At 40.6% G+C, this 14990-nt stretch overlaps 1 protein-coding gene across 1 annotated transcript in view; it reads right to left on the bottom strand.

Annotated features, from left to right (window-relative positions):
• The window catches only part of CFAP58 (cilia and flagella associated protein 58), a 59785-nt gene extending 50997 nt beyond the window's left edge, over window positions 1-8788 (bottom strand). Inside the window, exons 1-3 of the mRNA XM_026117438.2 lie at window positions 8686-8788; window positions 7195-7476; window positions 1793-1941 (exon numbers count right to left, since the gene is read on the bottom strand). Of these exons, the coding sequence (XP_025973223.2) occupies window positions 1793-1941; window positions 7195-7476; window positions 8686-8694 (440 nt within the window). The 5' untranslated portion in view covers window positions 8695-8788. The remainder of the gene's footprint in view (window positions 1-1792; window positions 1942-7194; window positions 7477-8685) is intronic.
• Between the last annotated feature and the right edge of the window lie 6202 nt (window positions 8789-14990).

Below are 14990 nucleotides of genomic sequence, written 5' to 3'. Positions count from 1 at the left end.
CACTTTCTGTTCTTCCACCAATACCAAGATCTTCTGTGATAAACAGGATCTTAAAAGTCTTTTGTTTCATTTAAAACTCCTCTTCGATTGGGCCTCCACTGGTACATCAAATTATATGCTCTATGTACTGTAACCACTAAAGAGTCACCGTCAAAACAGTTTTAAAACCTAACCAAGTCCAATAAATAACAAATAAAATTCTTGTTGTTTGCCATCCTCCTGGGTCTGAAGAAACTTACTTTCCCAAAATGGTGACAGAGAACAAAACTCTGGGCCCACTGCAGAATTAGTCAGCAATCAAAAGCTTGTTACATTATTGCAAATAGCCTCTCTGCAACTTACCTATCTGAGCACCTAACTGGATAATGCCTTGAAGTTACCTAATGTAAGAATAAAACAGACTCCATGTTTGGACACATTTACACTCTGAAAGCAAGTCTGAGCAGCGCAGTATGGGTTCAAGTTCCACCTTAAAACCCAGGATCGTTATTCTGAATGACTTGGAAATGCCATATAGGACTGAAAGCCTACAAAGGAAGTGCCAAGCCCCATGACCTTATCACTCAACAGAGTATTTAAACATTGAACTGGACAGCAACACAGAAGGAACGTGCAAAAGAAACCCTGAGCAGACAGGTCTCCGCAGCCTGCCAGGAGTGAGGCCTTGACAAAGTCACTGCACCAGGCTCTTGCAAGGGAATGCAAAAAGCAGCCACAGACAGCTGCCTCTCGGCAGAGTTTTACTAGCAGCAAGCTGGTCAGCCAAGCCTGTAGGTCCGGGGAAACCTGTTACGCAGGACCAGAACAGCTCAGGGCCAAAAGGTGGAGGAGGGGATTTCTCAGGCATCTAGATGCTTTATGTGCTGGCACAGGTCTCGGAGGGGAAAAGTTTGAATGTACTGAAAGCCAAAATTGCAAACACAGCTCTTGTTTATGCAGCCTAGTTGCATAGTGTGTGGGGAGATGAGCACCAGCAGAGATATGCACCAGCAGAGATTCTGCATGCATAACATAAATACTTTCCACAGGGTGACTGTTTCAAGCCAGAACTAGCTGGGCTAACTGCCAGCAATCTAGATAGAAAATGCACAGGTTTTAGGGGCCAATATACTTAATCTCACCTTCGAGCTTGCACTTAATCTTGCAGCATAAGCACAGCTGGAGGACCTGATGCTGCAAACACTAGATTTTGTGGAGTATTTAAAATCTGCAGGTCCTCAAGATTGTTATTTTTACACATCGTAGTAACTAGAGGCTTCACCTAAGATTAAGGTCTCTCTATGCTCGTGACTGTATAAGTATTCAATAAAAAAACAACCATATGTTAAAAATGTATAAATATAGAAGACAAAGAAGAATACAGACAGTGATGATGCCTTACAACAAAGCTGGGAACGGAAGAGAAGTTAAGTCTCCTGCTTCCTTGTCTTATCTACTTGACCCTGCTGCCATCACATGCAAAAATGTTCACAGGATCCTATTCTCAAAGACAGTGTGTTGAAATGCCAGTTAGATAAAACAATATGACAGATACTGAGGAAGTGCATAATATTGATTTTTATTTGATCTCTCAGCTTAATCCAGTGCTGAATGAACTCTCTCAGAGCCTGATTCTCCTCTTGCTCATTGCATAAACACATATACCAATAAATGTGCACTCATGAGAAAAGTACAACAGGGTAAAGATCTATCTCTCTGATTTCCAGCGTCTTTGTAGTGTGTAAATAGCTAAGCAAGGTGCAGGATGACAGAAGATCAGGTCTGGCTTTCCTCCTTCCTGGGGAAAACTTACTTGTACTCCTGACTTAGGGATAGTTCGGATCCTTGCTCCACTAATTTAGTTAGGCGCGCAATCTCCTCTCTCAGTGAAAGAATTGTTTCTTTTGCTTTCTGTTCCTTTTCATAGGCTGCATCCACCATCTTCCAGGCCTTTTCAATCTCCTAGGAACAAAACAGAAAACACTTATATAAATTAAATGGGGTTGAAAATGAACAACAAATTGAAAATTAATTACCTTGCATTTTGGTTAATTAAGAAAATAGATTTTCATGGCTTTTTATGCTTAGATTCACAGCTGTTCTTTCTGCCAGTCGTCTGTTCATTCAGACCAGCACATATTAAACATTTTGAGACATTCAAGCTATGTCAATTTACACCACAAAAGATCTAATACATTTTCTCTAGCACCCAGACCTTAACATAATCAAATCTCACTCTGTGAGGTCTTGGTTGTGTAAGTCCCACTAATATAAAAAAAATTTACTGAACCTTCCGGGCCTACAAAGGCACCATCTACTTAAATAGCTTATTTATGTCTATAAAAATCTTATTATGACAATGAGCATCTACATCACTATATCTGGGAGTAGAAGGAAAGAGATGTTACTTTTTCACTTTTTTTTTTTTTTTTTTTGCTTTTGCTCCCTCTTTGCTCACTGTCATCTGTGAGGACTTTGTGTATTCTAATTTTAAGTGTATATTCAGACAAGTCACAATTCTGATGCCAAATTTCAACACATGGAATTATTTGACTGCCAGGTTGGCGAGCCACTCACAAGCCCAGGGTTTGATATCCACGAAGAGGGATAAGTGACGAGAGTTCGCTTATTTTTTTTAACTTCCTTTGCATCTCTCTCTCTCAAATCAGATCCTTAAGAATTACACAGCAGGCTTATTGCTTTACAGATTCAAACATCAATAGGTGACTCCTCATGCTCATTTCAGCTTGATTCAGTGCTCGAATTCTGTGCTAAAAAGTTACATAAATTCAGAAAGCAACTGGATAAATCTGTGGAATTCCTCAAAGACCCATTAAATAAAGAAGACACTACATCTAATTCATGAAGACCCTGAGCTGCAAATCACAGCATGCTTTCCTGTCTCTCATACCCTTCTCTCAGCATCCACTGTTGGCTGCGGACAGAGTGCTGAACTTGAGGGACACCTTCGCTGTCCCAGGACGGCCAGTCTTCTGTGCAGATTTGGACTCCTGCTTTGTCAATGCAACTCTGCATAAGCACTAGGGTCTCCACAAGCAGAGCCAGACACAAACATCATTATATCAGGATCCCTTTCAACTCCTATGTGCGTGAAACTGGGACTGATTAAACTAAAAATTGAAAACAACCTCCACAATGAAGTATATCATATATTTTAATTTATATCAAACTGTTCATAGCCATTCTTTATTTGAATTAACATTTTTGATTCTAAAAATAAACCTATTTAACATTAAGCCCAAAATGATGACAAGCTATATAATAATATATATACTTAATACATTTATTGAATTCTTGTAAATTAAACAAATGTAAAACTAAGCTGTAATACCTAAGTTAAATATTCAAGCAATTGAACTAGCAGAAGTCGCTGGCTACCAGAATTTGCTGAAAAGCTATCATCTGCCATAGCTGTTTCAAGCTAGGAGAGAATATGTTTTCATTTTATTTATTTAACTAGTTGAGCATATGCAAATTTGAGAAACCAGCTGGAGTTTAAAGATCAGGGATGTGTGTTCTTATGTGTGTTCTCCTCCTTTTTCCAGCCTATTAATAAAGAGTTAAATGGTGAGCTCTACTTGTTCTGAAATTCTGAAAGAGACTATAATCAGTTAAATTCACTGTCTACAAACAGTAGATTCATTACTTAATAAATTACTTAGTTCAAAATCTAATCTGAAAAGTGTCTTTTTTCTTTTTTTATTAAAATCAATTTTGAAATATTTTATAAATTTTAGTTCTAATTTCCATTCAAATGCAGCAATGATCACACATCAAGTATTAAATACTATCTAGTAAATAAGAAATTTTTCATTCATTATTCTCTAACATAAAAATGATAAATTATGAGATTTAAATAAATGTATGCTCGACTGAAATAATGGTACAAAGACACGGTGTATCATCTTGGCTGGCAAAAAAGCATAAAATTTAGCTGTAAATAAACATGTTACAGATTAAGCAACCAATAAGAAGTAACCAACCTTTCTCTAGAAAAATGCAAATGGAAAATAAGATTAAAGCTGATTACTTAAATCAAAGCTTCCTGCTGGCTGATTAGATTGTGATTAAAATTGGTGAATTAAATTGCTATGATTGAAGTTTGGGGGGATAGCATTGGTGATTAAAATCAATCTGCCCTTTGAGAAGTCTTTTTACTGGCTTCAGTGAAGGTTAGATTAGGTCCTTATTCTTGTATCTGTACCCTCTGCTGGTGCATATTCACAAAAAGGATTCCCTGAAGTCAGTGAGGCCATTCAGATAAGCAGTGACTGCAGGTCACCTCAAGATGTGCTTTCTGAGCTTTAGCCTGCTTTTGATGTGTGTCACAATAATTTTTAGCAATAGAGTTGGCAGGCACAGATTGTGGTCCCTGTTAACAGGCAAAATCTAAATAAGAATTTGCTACAGACTTCAACATCAGCAAAATTGGGCTTTGTTCTAGTTGTTTGTTTCTTTTCCTTTGAATAGAGAGGAACAATAGATCATTTCCTTTAAATCCAAAAGTAAAGAGGAGGAAAGCTCTGACTGGTGGATGCCTTCATTAGAAAAGTAATCACATTGTTACTTAGCGGAGAGGTGGAAGAGCAAGAATGCAGAGCGTGTTGGAATTGGGGTAACTGCAGTGTGTGGCTAGGTACTTAACATGCACTGCAGTCCATTGTGTAATTAGAGAGGGAAGCGCACTGGATGGTTGCAGTCAGAATCATTCAAAAATTTTGGGAGAAGTACTCTGGAAAATATGAAGCAGACTTCATAAAGTGTGACTGCTATATTTTATTTTCATTAAATAGCCCAAAAGATCACATCAGTTTAACTGCTCAAAGACTGAGAATTAATGAAATGCTTACTTAGTGTATTGGATTGATGGCCTTGGAAATTGAAAACCTGGTAACTCCAAGCAGGGCAGTACGAGCTCCTGTAAAAACCCCCTCTAGTGTTCTTCCACTGCAACCTTGTGGGACAGTATCCCTATCAATGAAAAAGAGAATTGTGTTTCCCTGCTGTTCAGTTTCGCCCTTAGCTCCTCCGACATGACTGTCAGCAGCAGACTGTTATGTGCAGTGTATTAAAACTACAAAACAAAGCACTGAACAGACATCGGACAATAACAGCTATTGACTATTATTGATTTGGGTCCTATTAGCAATTGATTTGGGTAGTTAAACCCTCCCTAAACAAATCCTACTGATTACAGTAAGGCTTCACACGGAGAAAGATTTTGCCTCTGCAGCTCAGGCTGTAAACCTGAAGCCTTTATTTGGATCTGAACCAATGACCTAGAAAAGGAAAGCTGTAAACCTGTTACCTTGATGACCCATCAATCACCATGATTTAGAGCTTTAATTTGAAGCAACTATACAATTTTTACAGGAACAGCCCTGCCAGAATTCTCCTATCTCTTGTAGATAATGAAACACTGGAACACATTGTTGGTTTAATTTAGTGCAGAAGATCATCATCTTTACTACTTGAGTGCTTGAACCTTCCTCAGCACTTGCCCTAGGCACCTGTGAGACACATTTTTGTGTGCTAGTAAAAGTATAGTGAAATACTACAGCTATAACGGAACTCCTCTTTGGAAAGAAAAATAACATGAAATGTGAGGGGTATGCGAAACACAACTCCAAAACATGATAAGAACATTTTAAACAACATCTAAACAACTCATGAGGTTTTAAGAGAAAGACTAATTCTTGTAGCCAAATCGGAAAAAAAATATCACTGCTTTTTACCTGGCTCACAGAACACCACTAGAATTTAAAGGTCTTATGCTGGACATTGTGTGTTGTTTCTAATAGGATCATACTATCAAACAGCTTCTTTACTACAAAATCTCTCAGCTGCTTCAATAGTGGGTGCTAATGCTAAACTGTACCTTGCCTTAGCTTCAAATTGGCTACTCGGATCGGAAAGGCCCTTATTTTTCCTACTCTTCCACTCCTCAATTTCATGACGTTGCTAAGATGATGTCTTCTCAGCTTGGGAACACCTTCAAGGATTGCCTCTGCTACTGTACCCATGCAGAGCATTGCCATGTGCTAACAGAAAGAGAATGATAAGGAATATTGCAGTTCTTGACAGCCACCTACCAGGTTTTGATTAGCGGTGGTGAAAATCAACAAGATTTTCTAGGCAGCTTTCATCGTCCTTGAGGATGCTTTGAGCAGCATCATAAGCTTGCAAGCTGCAGACTTAGAATGACAGTGCTGCCAGTTATGTTTACTCAGAGTATATTTTCTTCATAATTCCAAGGACAAGAAACTTAATTTTAAAGAATTTCTCCCATTTCTCCAGTGCTCACAGAACACTCTGTATTGTTAGACTGAATTTGTTTTACTGGAACAAAATAAATCTATAGTGTAAAGGACATTAATCATTCTTTTGCAGCATTTAATAATAATTGTAGCCTCTCTTGTCCTAAGAAAAATAACACTTAACTACAGGGCATGGGGGTTACTCAACTAAATGCTAAATTAAAGTCTGTCTACATATCACAGCTTAAGCTTTTAAAACCATCAGAAGGAAAAAAAGCTCAAAATACAGTCTTCTGATCATTTGGCAGCTTTAGTTACGGCAGTCAAATCTCCATATAAGGCTAAAAACATTCACTGTTCTTTAGAAAGCCAAGCACTTTGACAGAGTTCAAATCAAAGAACATAACAGTAAATTGGTAAAATCATACTGAAATGCTATATAGGATTCCTTTTCAAACAAACCATGAACCATTTATTTATATGAGTTGATGACACTTCCCTAGTCTACAGCCCATATTGCAGCAAGTAGGCAGATTTTTCCTGTTCTGGCAACAGTTAATGTCCAAACAGCACTTCAGAAATACTAACTAATTCAGTCTCAAAAACTGTATATTAGGTGCGTAATCAAGGTATGATATTTTACAGATGAGAGAAAGCTTAAATACGAATAATTACTGAGTACTTGAAAGCCAATAGAGTCATCTTAGTTTTAGCCCAGCGCAAACAAATGCAGAATTTGACTGAGAGGGGCAAAAATACCAGGCTAAGGAAAGAAAACAATTGGTAGCAAAGCAGAGGTTAAAGGACAGGAGATGCTGTATACTTAATCTTCTGGCTAGTTCTCTATAAAAAACAAAGTGTTCTTGCAGCTGCTGTTTTTTTTACCGTGTTTTCCATTAGCCATTTAGGTCATATTTAATTTTATTGAAAACCTTACCCTCTTCATTGACGATATAGATACCCGATCATCTTTAGAGAGCTTTGTGAGTGCAGCTACTTTAGATGAATTCACCACGAGCTCAGCATTCAGCTCCCTGCATTTTTCCATGAGACGCTTTTCATTTTCATGAGACTTTTTCATAACAGCATGGAGCTTCTCATACTCTATTCGGAATTTCTCCAGAGTTTTATCTCCCTTAAGTAGTTCAATGACTTCTTGGAAGTCTTTTTCAAGTGCTTCAACTGCACTTTCTTCTACACATAGTTTGTCAGACTTTTCCTGAATGAAATGAGAGAGATAATCAATTAACAACATCTCACTTATGACCCCAGAAGATAAAAAAGCAATATATGGAGTGTGTAACAGTTCCCTAGTAAGAAACCATGACAAAGATTTCTGTAATAGCATTTCTCTCACTACCATATGATATCCACATTGCAGGCTATTTTTTTTCAAATTGACCTCCACTGATTTTACTGAAATAACTTGTGCTTTAACAGCCAGAGCTCCTGTAATTGAGCACCATGACTACTTTAAAGATAGATCTAAAAAAGAGCCACCATTGTGATAGCAGTTAAATAATACATCAACTACCGAGGCAGCCCAGTATTTTAGCCCCAGTTCTTCCCAGTTCTCTAAAGTCCGACTAGGTCATGCTTCGTGTGAAGACAGTGTCAGCAAATCACTTTCATATATGTGTATCCGAAAACTCCAATAACGACAATACAGGCCAATCCATCCTCTGCGGCAAGTGCTACTTCTAAACTTACAACACAGGGAATTTTTGGTCTAGCTCAGCTCTGAAGCCGAGTTTTGCCAGCTTGGTTTCTGGACACAAAATTCCACCGTTATTTTTCCAAACAGCTCACAGTCGGCCTGCGTTAAAGCCTTCAGGGGAACACGACCGCGCCCAGCTACCCTAGCTAGGGGGGCTGACAAGGCCTTGCTGCAGAAGTTAGCTCTAGCTTGCATGCGTTTTTATATCCTTGTCGGACGCTGGCAGAGGTAAGAGCAGCTTGAATACTGATAAACACACTCCTGTTGGTGCTGAATCATGTCCTGCGTGGAACAGTGGAAATTTGGGCTCTTAATCCATTCAAAATGGGCTTGGTGGGCATGACAACGCACTGCATATACGGGTGAAGCTTTGGGGCAGGCTGGGTTTTGTCATTTTTCTTTCATTCTCCCCTCTGATGCTGAACGTTTAATTTTGATCTGCTTTACGCTCACGATCATAAAGAGGGGAGCGCAAAGACGGCACACAGGAAGACTCGCACCCACAAGTTTGGCAGTAACGGGCATTTCTAAAATTTAAGAGATACAAGCAGCATTTTCCACACCTGCTTTAAACAAGCGACCTAACCCAACCCGCTTTGCTGCCAAACCGCCGGCAGGTGCATTTGCACCGGGACGCGCCCCCCGCCCGGCCTGGCCGCCATGTCGGTGCCGGGGGACGGGGGAGGGGACGCTGGCGGGGGAGGGGCTCACCTCGGCCATGGTGCCGGCGGAGCGCGCGGGCCGCCGCGCCGTGTGCGTCGCCGCGCCGTCTCCTGGCAACGGCCGCGGGAAGGGGCGGGAAGGGGCGGGAAGGGAATTTCAGTCAACGCCATGGCAGGCGTTGGCCCTGCTGCCTCCTGAGCTGAGGGGCCCTTGGTGCCCGAGCGGGTTGGCGGGGTCCAAACGCGCTGCAGAAAGAGTCAGATTTTCACGCAGAGCGCCAGGGGAGGCAGGGACCTAGGGGAATAAAACGAAACAGGGTTTGTGTGGTTCAGGGGCACCCTGGCAAGGTGCTTCATGCAGCCTCTCCCAGGCAGCACCTTTCCCTAGGGGTCATGGAGCCTCCCCCCGAGGCAGCCACTGCTGCCGGAATGATTATTTTACTCTCCGTTGGTGTGCGAGCGGATCAGTGGCAGCAGCAGGGTCCCGGATGGGACTTTTGGGGGTTGTTGTTTTTCACACACGAGCAGAGAGGCAGCTTTGGGCACATCGCAGGAGGCCTGGCCACTCGCAGTTTGCATCATGGACCCATAACATCCCACTGGAAATAAAGTAGTGGCTTACAGAGCCCAAAGTCCGGATGATATAAAGTATGATAAAACCTGAGGGAACCCCCTGACAGTCATCATGGACTTTAACAGCTGTGCTAAAGTAGGAATCACTTACTGCTATTTGCCTCTAACCCTTGAAATAGTTGGTTTATCTCCATGGGATCAGGAGCTGTATCTGTTTCACCTGACACCTTTTTAGGGCAGGGAATGTGTTATCGCATATGCTCATTCCTTCCTTAGTGCACAAGATGGTGGTTATGACTATGAAGTTCCTCTCAAAGCCAGTAACGATGCGGGAGTGCTTTTCCTCTTGCTGGTTTAATGAGGCATCAGCCGCAGTCTCTTGCTTTGCCAATTAGATGGTGAAACAGGTAATTTCAAATGGGTACTTTCAAATGGCCCAATTGTACCATTAGAATGGGAGAATAATACGCATTTTATAATATACTGTTTATGTGTATGGCTTAATTTACAAAATGTCCTACATGCTGAAACATAATTTCAGTCAGTTCAAAGCACACATCAAATGAATGAATAAATGAAGTACCTTTCCAAGGTTTTCCACTCTTCTTTCTCCTTGTTTTCTTTTGTACAGGTGTTTCTTACACAATATAAATACCAGGGAGATGATGAGGATAAATTCCTTAATTCTAGGTTCTCAGATTGTCAAGAGGTCTGAACTTTTAGACCCTTAATCAACAAAATAGTTGCACATGTAAAGAACAATCAAAAGACGTGATTTTAATTTTGATAGCAAAATCCTGCTGGAGGAAGAGGATGGGCTCAAGAGTATAAAGACAGATTATACAATATAACAAACTTCAAATATCTTAAATATATATCCTGGATACTGATGATACCTCTCTTAGGGCTCTAAAAACAAAATAGAAATGGAAACTAGTGAGGGGAAGTACCTCTGTGCTTCAGGGTTATGTTTATGCTTGTGGGTAGCACCAGAAATATGTCAAAAAACGATATCCTCGTATTGAGGGATACCCGTGGTCATATATTTTTCAAATTCATGGTGACCTGTGTCCTGCGAGACCCTCTAATGGTGATGATATAGGCTGGTCTTCACAACAGGTGCCATTTGAGCTAAATTCATTCAAATTCAACTAGTCCACCATAGGGGTAGCTGCACCTGTAACTGCAGTGTAGACGCAATGGGGTGACGGTGTTAGGAGCCTGCAGTAACTCGAGCTGAAGCCTGTGTCGGATAAGCCAGCTGCCACAAGTTAAAACACCACAGCTCATACGACAGGTTTTAAGTGTAAACAGGTCACAAATGCAGGATAAGACCCCAATACGTACTTCGAATTGGTTTTGCAGTGACAACAAGCCTGCAGAAAGGATTGATGGGTTAATGACTGAGGAAAAAAACTCAAGAGGACACCTGGGTTTCTTCCTTATCAAGAACATCCTGCAGTTTGGGATGAGCCATTTAAAATTCCCTGTCCTGTATATTCATCAGAAAAGTGGAGATAATCTGGCCATCTTGCAATAGTGTTGTGACAGTCATGTCTGTAAAAGATGCACTCATGTAACCAATTGAAGAGAGCAAGACAGAAATGTAGACAGGATTGACCTCATCAGGCGGGATCACTCTAAGCCTCTCTTTTAAACTGAGCCCATGTTGATAGCCCTGTGAAACTCTGTATGCTAGCAAGAGCAAAAAACTCACTCAACCACAGAAGAAGAAAAAAAATCACCTTCCAAATGTACTTTCATTAACAGCAAGGACAAGCTTGACCCAGAAGGTTTGAATTCATTTAAAGGATTGTTATTTATTTCCCTGAATAACTGACTTTTTTCAAGGGAGATCTGTATTTTATGGTAAATTAGCAGAATCACATATTTCACCAGCTGCATAAAAGAGATGTTCACAACAGTGTGTGTGTGTGTGTGTGTGTGTGTGTGTGTGTGTGTGTGTGTGTGTGTGTGTGTGTGTGTGTGTGTGTGTGTGTAGGCGTGTGTAGGCGTAGGTGTAGGTGTAGGTGTAGAAAGGGTTAATAGAAAAGAAATATTTGCTTACTGATTTATTTGAGGTCACAACATTTAGGCAGTTAATTTAATGCAAGTTTTAAACTGTAGCAGCATAAGAGTGATAACCCGTCACTTGCTGAATGTAAGGATTTATGGGCTTCTGCAGAGATACAAATAAATAGAGTAAAATCTCATCATAACATCACCTGGGAGAATGTAAACAATTTGGGGCAGGTACTGTGACATTACATGTCTTCTAGAAAGTGTAAATGAACCTTTTGGACACTGGAAGGTAATGATACGAAGAATAACCGAAAGCCCAAGAGCTGGGGGTTGAAATGTATTTCCTTTTACACCCTGCTGTTTTAAGAAAGAAAATCACTAGGTGGCACTCCATCACCGTAGTGATTTGATAAGCTGCCCCGTAAATAATAGCTATTTTCTGCCCTGACAATCTTTTTTTATATTTTCAAAACATGTTACAAATATTAATACATATCATGGAGACATAATGGTGGGATGAATATGTAATCATGGATGAGGTCCTGTATTTGCATAAAAATGTTTTTAATGTTGTTCAGCCCAAATAATCAATAAATCAATGGGAGATTACCATTAAAGAAAGCAAGATTTGCCTCAAAATTGCTAAGATTAGAATACGATACAAATATTATGAATATATTGTGTAAAAAATGTAAGTATTACTTCTCTACATGCAAGTCTTGTAAATTCCCCAGTGATACAGGAATCCGTGATAATCTCATGGCTTCATACACCAAAGACTATAAGGTCACTGGGCTCATGTTCTGGCTTGTACAGAAGACACACAGGAATCCAGTGTGCCTTCTCACAGTTAAATTGGTTCTGCAGTATTAAAAGAAACAAGAGCTTATTAAAAATACTTCCTTTTTTTCCTAGTCACCAGGAAATTCTGTGCAGTCTTTGATCACTTAATTTCCCAACTGATTTTTTTTCTATTTGATTTTGGAAAATTCTCTCCTTCTGTCATTTTCAAACTACACAGTAGTTTTAGGATTGTTCAGTTTAGATTGGATTGAGGCTTCCTACTCTGTTCATGAAGGTCAGGCAACAGATCTCAAATGTCAGTAACCTTCAATCCTGTTAGACACTAGAGCTGAGCCAATGATCTCAAGAGAAAGAAAAGTACCGTATCCCATTACCATTTTTTTGAAAAGTTAAATCATGGATTTTTTTTCATTAATAGAAATGCCTAAATAAAGAGCTCAGTTAATTCGGGGACAAAAGCTAAAGCTGCTAAGCGGTCTGGGTGTAACATGCAGTTAAAGGCTCTACATAAATAATGGAGATAACAATTAGGGAATACACCTAAGATTAAGCTGATAATTCTGGAACCAAACTGAACTTGCCATTCCCCAGCATGGCTTGAAGCCAAAGAACTGTTCTTAGCTCATATACACAGCTAGAGAACTACTAGCCGTTATACGCAGACACACCAGAGTGTTTTTCCTCCCAGTTCTGCAACTAGGATTATGAAGGTCCTGCCACACTTGTTAGAAAATTCTTCTCTTCCACCTTCATCCATGCCAAACTCAGGGATTCTGCAAGGCTCTGTGAAGAAAGCAACGCTCTGCCCATCCCCATCGTGACCGCTACCCACTACAGGCCCTCATCACCATCAATATTATGATTTATGCTACCAATCTGACCTACAGCTTTAGAGAGTGAATTGGGGGGCGCAGCTTAAAGAGAACAAAAAACATCTGCATGTTTAAAGGCTGTGTCCTGCCCCATCTGCCCCAGTATTATTAATCCTGAGAGGCTGTGAAGGAAGACCTGTAAGTTAACATTAACACACTTGGCCCTTCACAGTGCTCAGGTTTCTTGAATGGATGCCTTCCACTATTTGCTCACCAGATCTCACCCATGGCTCTCTTCCCAATCATGAACATTTGGGTGTATTTAAAAATGAGTTTCAATTATGTCTACAGTCATCCTGTGCTCATTAGCAGAAACAATTTCCACCCATGCTTCCAGCAGCCGCTCTGTTCCAGCAGCAGAATCCATGCCTTAATCCCTGATTCCTAATTCCCTCTTTCATATTTTATTCTTCAGCCTTGTAGTTCTCTCCCACCAAATGTTCCTCTAGCTGAAAATCCATCTGGCTTCTTTCATTCCTTCACTCTTCTGATAGGAAGGGGCTACTAAAAAAATCCCTCCTCTCTTAATGCCTGAGGAAGGCCATAGAAATCACAGAGACTTAAGATGTTTAGACAGTCAGGTGTAAGAGGGTAGACGAGGACACCATATGGCAAGCCTGAAGCTGTGAGGAGGTGACCCTGTCTCCCTGTGCATTTCCTTGCAGGGAAGCTAGGGACAGTGAAACACTCACGGGAGGGAGGAGTCGCCCGGTCCCTTCTCTGCTGGCTCCAGGGCCCTCGGCACCCAGCAGTGCGCAGCAACTCCCTGGGCTTTTGGACAACATTGCAGTGAGGGAGTCGTCCCTGTTGATGGTAAGTAGCTGTTGCAGGGCACTTGAGGGGACCTTGGACACAAACAGGCAGTGTGGGCACACAGAGGGTGAAGCCATCTGATAATCTGTAGGGTCACACTGAGTCGCGTCTATTCAAATACTATCCTGCCGCAATCTACTTTAGCTTTACACAGTCACCCGTGGTATAAAAGGTGGGACCATAGCAAGGCCTGACTCAAGTGAGATTATCACTCCTGCTTTCCCTGCGTTAATGCAAATTCCGCTGTGTGCACCAACCTGGCCACCACACATTGTGTGCTCCTTGCGAAGGTGACAGCTGGAAGCTGTATTAAAACCTGTTCCACTGCTGGCCTGCCCTTGACCTCCCTAACATGTCCTTATTCTCTCTTTGCAGATCATTGCAAAATGATTTCTTTTATCTACTGGTTGTAATAGATTAAGGAAATATTGCTAGTTTTATAACGGATTAGGAATGCAGGTGGAAAGGATGAAGTAATTCCTCTATCTTCTGAAGGGTCTGAAAGCAAATTAGAAAGATATCTAGAATTTAACTCTCAGCCCAAACCTTGCTCTTATTTTACTTCTGCTGGTTCGATCTTAGACTGTGTTTTAGAAATAATATCGTTATAACTATTTTCTGCCACAGTAGCATCCTCGTGACTAAGCTACAGGCTACATCCGTGCGCTCTAGGGACTGTGCTGCTGCTACTCCACTCAGACTCAGGTCTTGCCCAACATCTGAGTAAGGTTAGCGGAGCTTGGCTCATTATCAAGCAAATTACTACCGTTAGTAAGATAATGATCTTAAGCCTTCTGCAGTGCAGCAATACTCCAACAATGAACCATATGCTGGAGTTGTCAGGATATGTGTTTCTAGCTTTCCCTGCTCTTCCAAACTACTGAACTGCATCAAAAACCTAATACAAATAAAATGAATGTTTCTTGGTTTGACTTTTCCATTTACATGTATCACATTGTCATCGTAATCATATGCCACAATAGGCAGCACAGAAAGGAGACCCTGAATGGGATGGTGGGTAGGCAATATAATGTGTCGGGAGGTGAGCCTTGCTTTGAAAAATGTTGAGACCATGTTGCAATGTTAATATAACTGTATCCCAGCAAAATTCTGCAGATGTACGTAAATCACAGTCACTGTAACCTATAAGGACTTTTGTCATCCTATGTGTGCATATATGTGTACAATAAATATAAATATATATATATTTGTTCAGAATCAGAACTTACTACCTTGTTAGGCTTTATGCCCGTGACATTTAATGGTTATT

This window comes from Dromaius novaehollandiae, chromosome 6 (assembly GCF_036370855.1).
Source record: "Dromaius novaehollandiae isolate bDroNov1 chromosome 6, bDroNov1.hap1, whole genome shotgun sequence".
Lineage (NCBI taxonomy): Eukaryota > Metazoa > Chordata > Aves > Casuariiformes > Dromaiidae > Dromaius > Dromaius novaehollandiae.
Note: the sequence above shows the minus strand (reverse complement) of the source record. Positions and strands in the feature narration are given on the sequence as shown.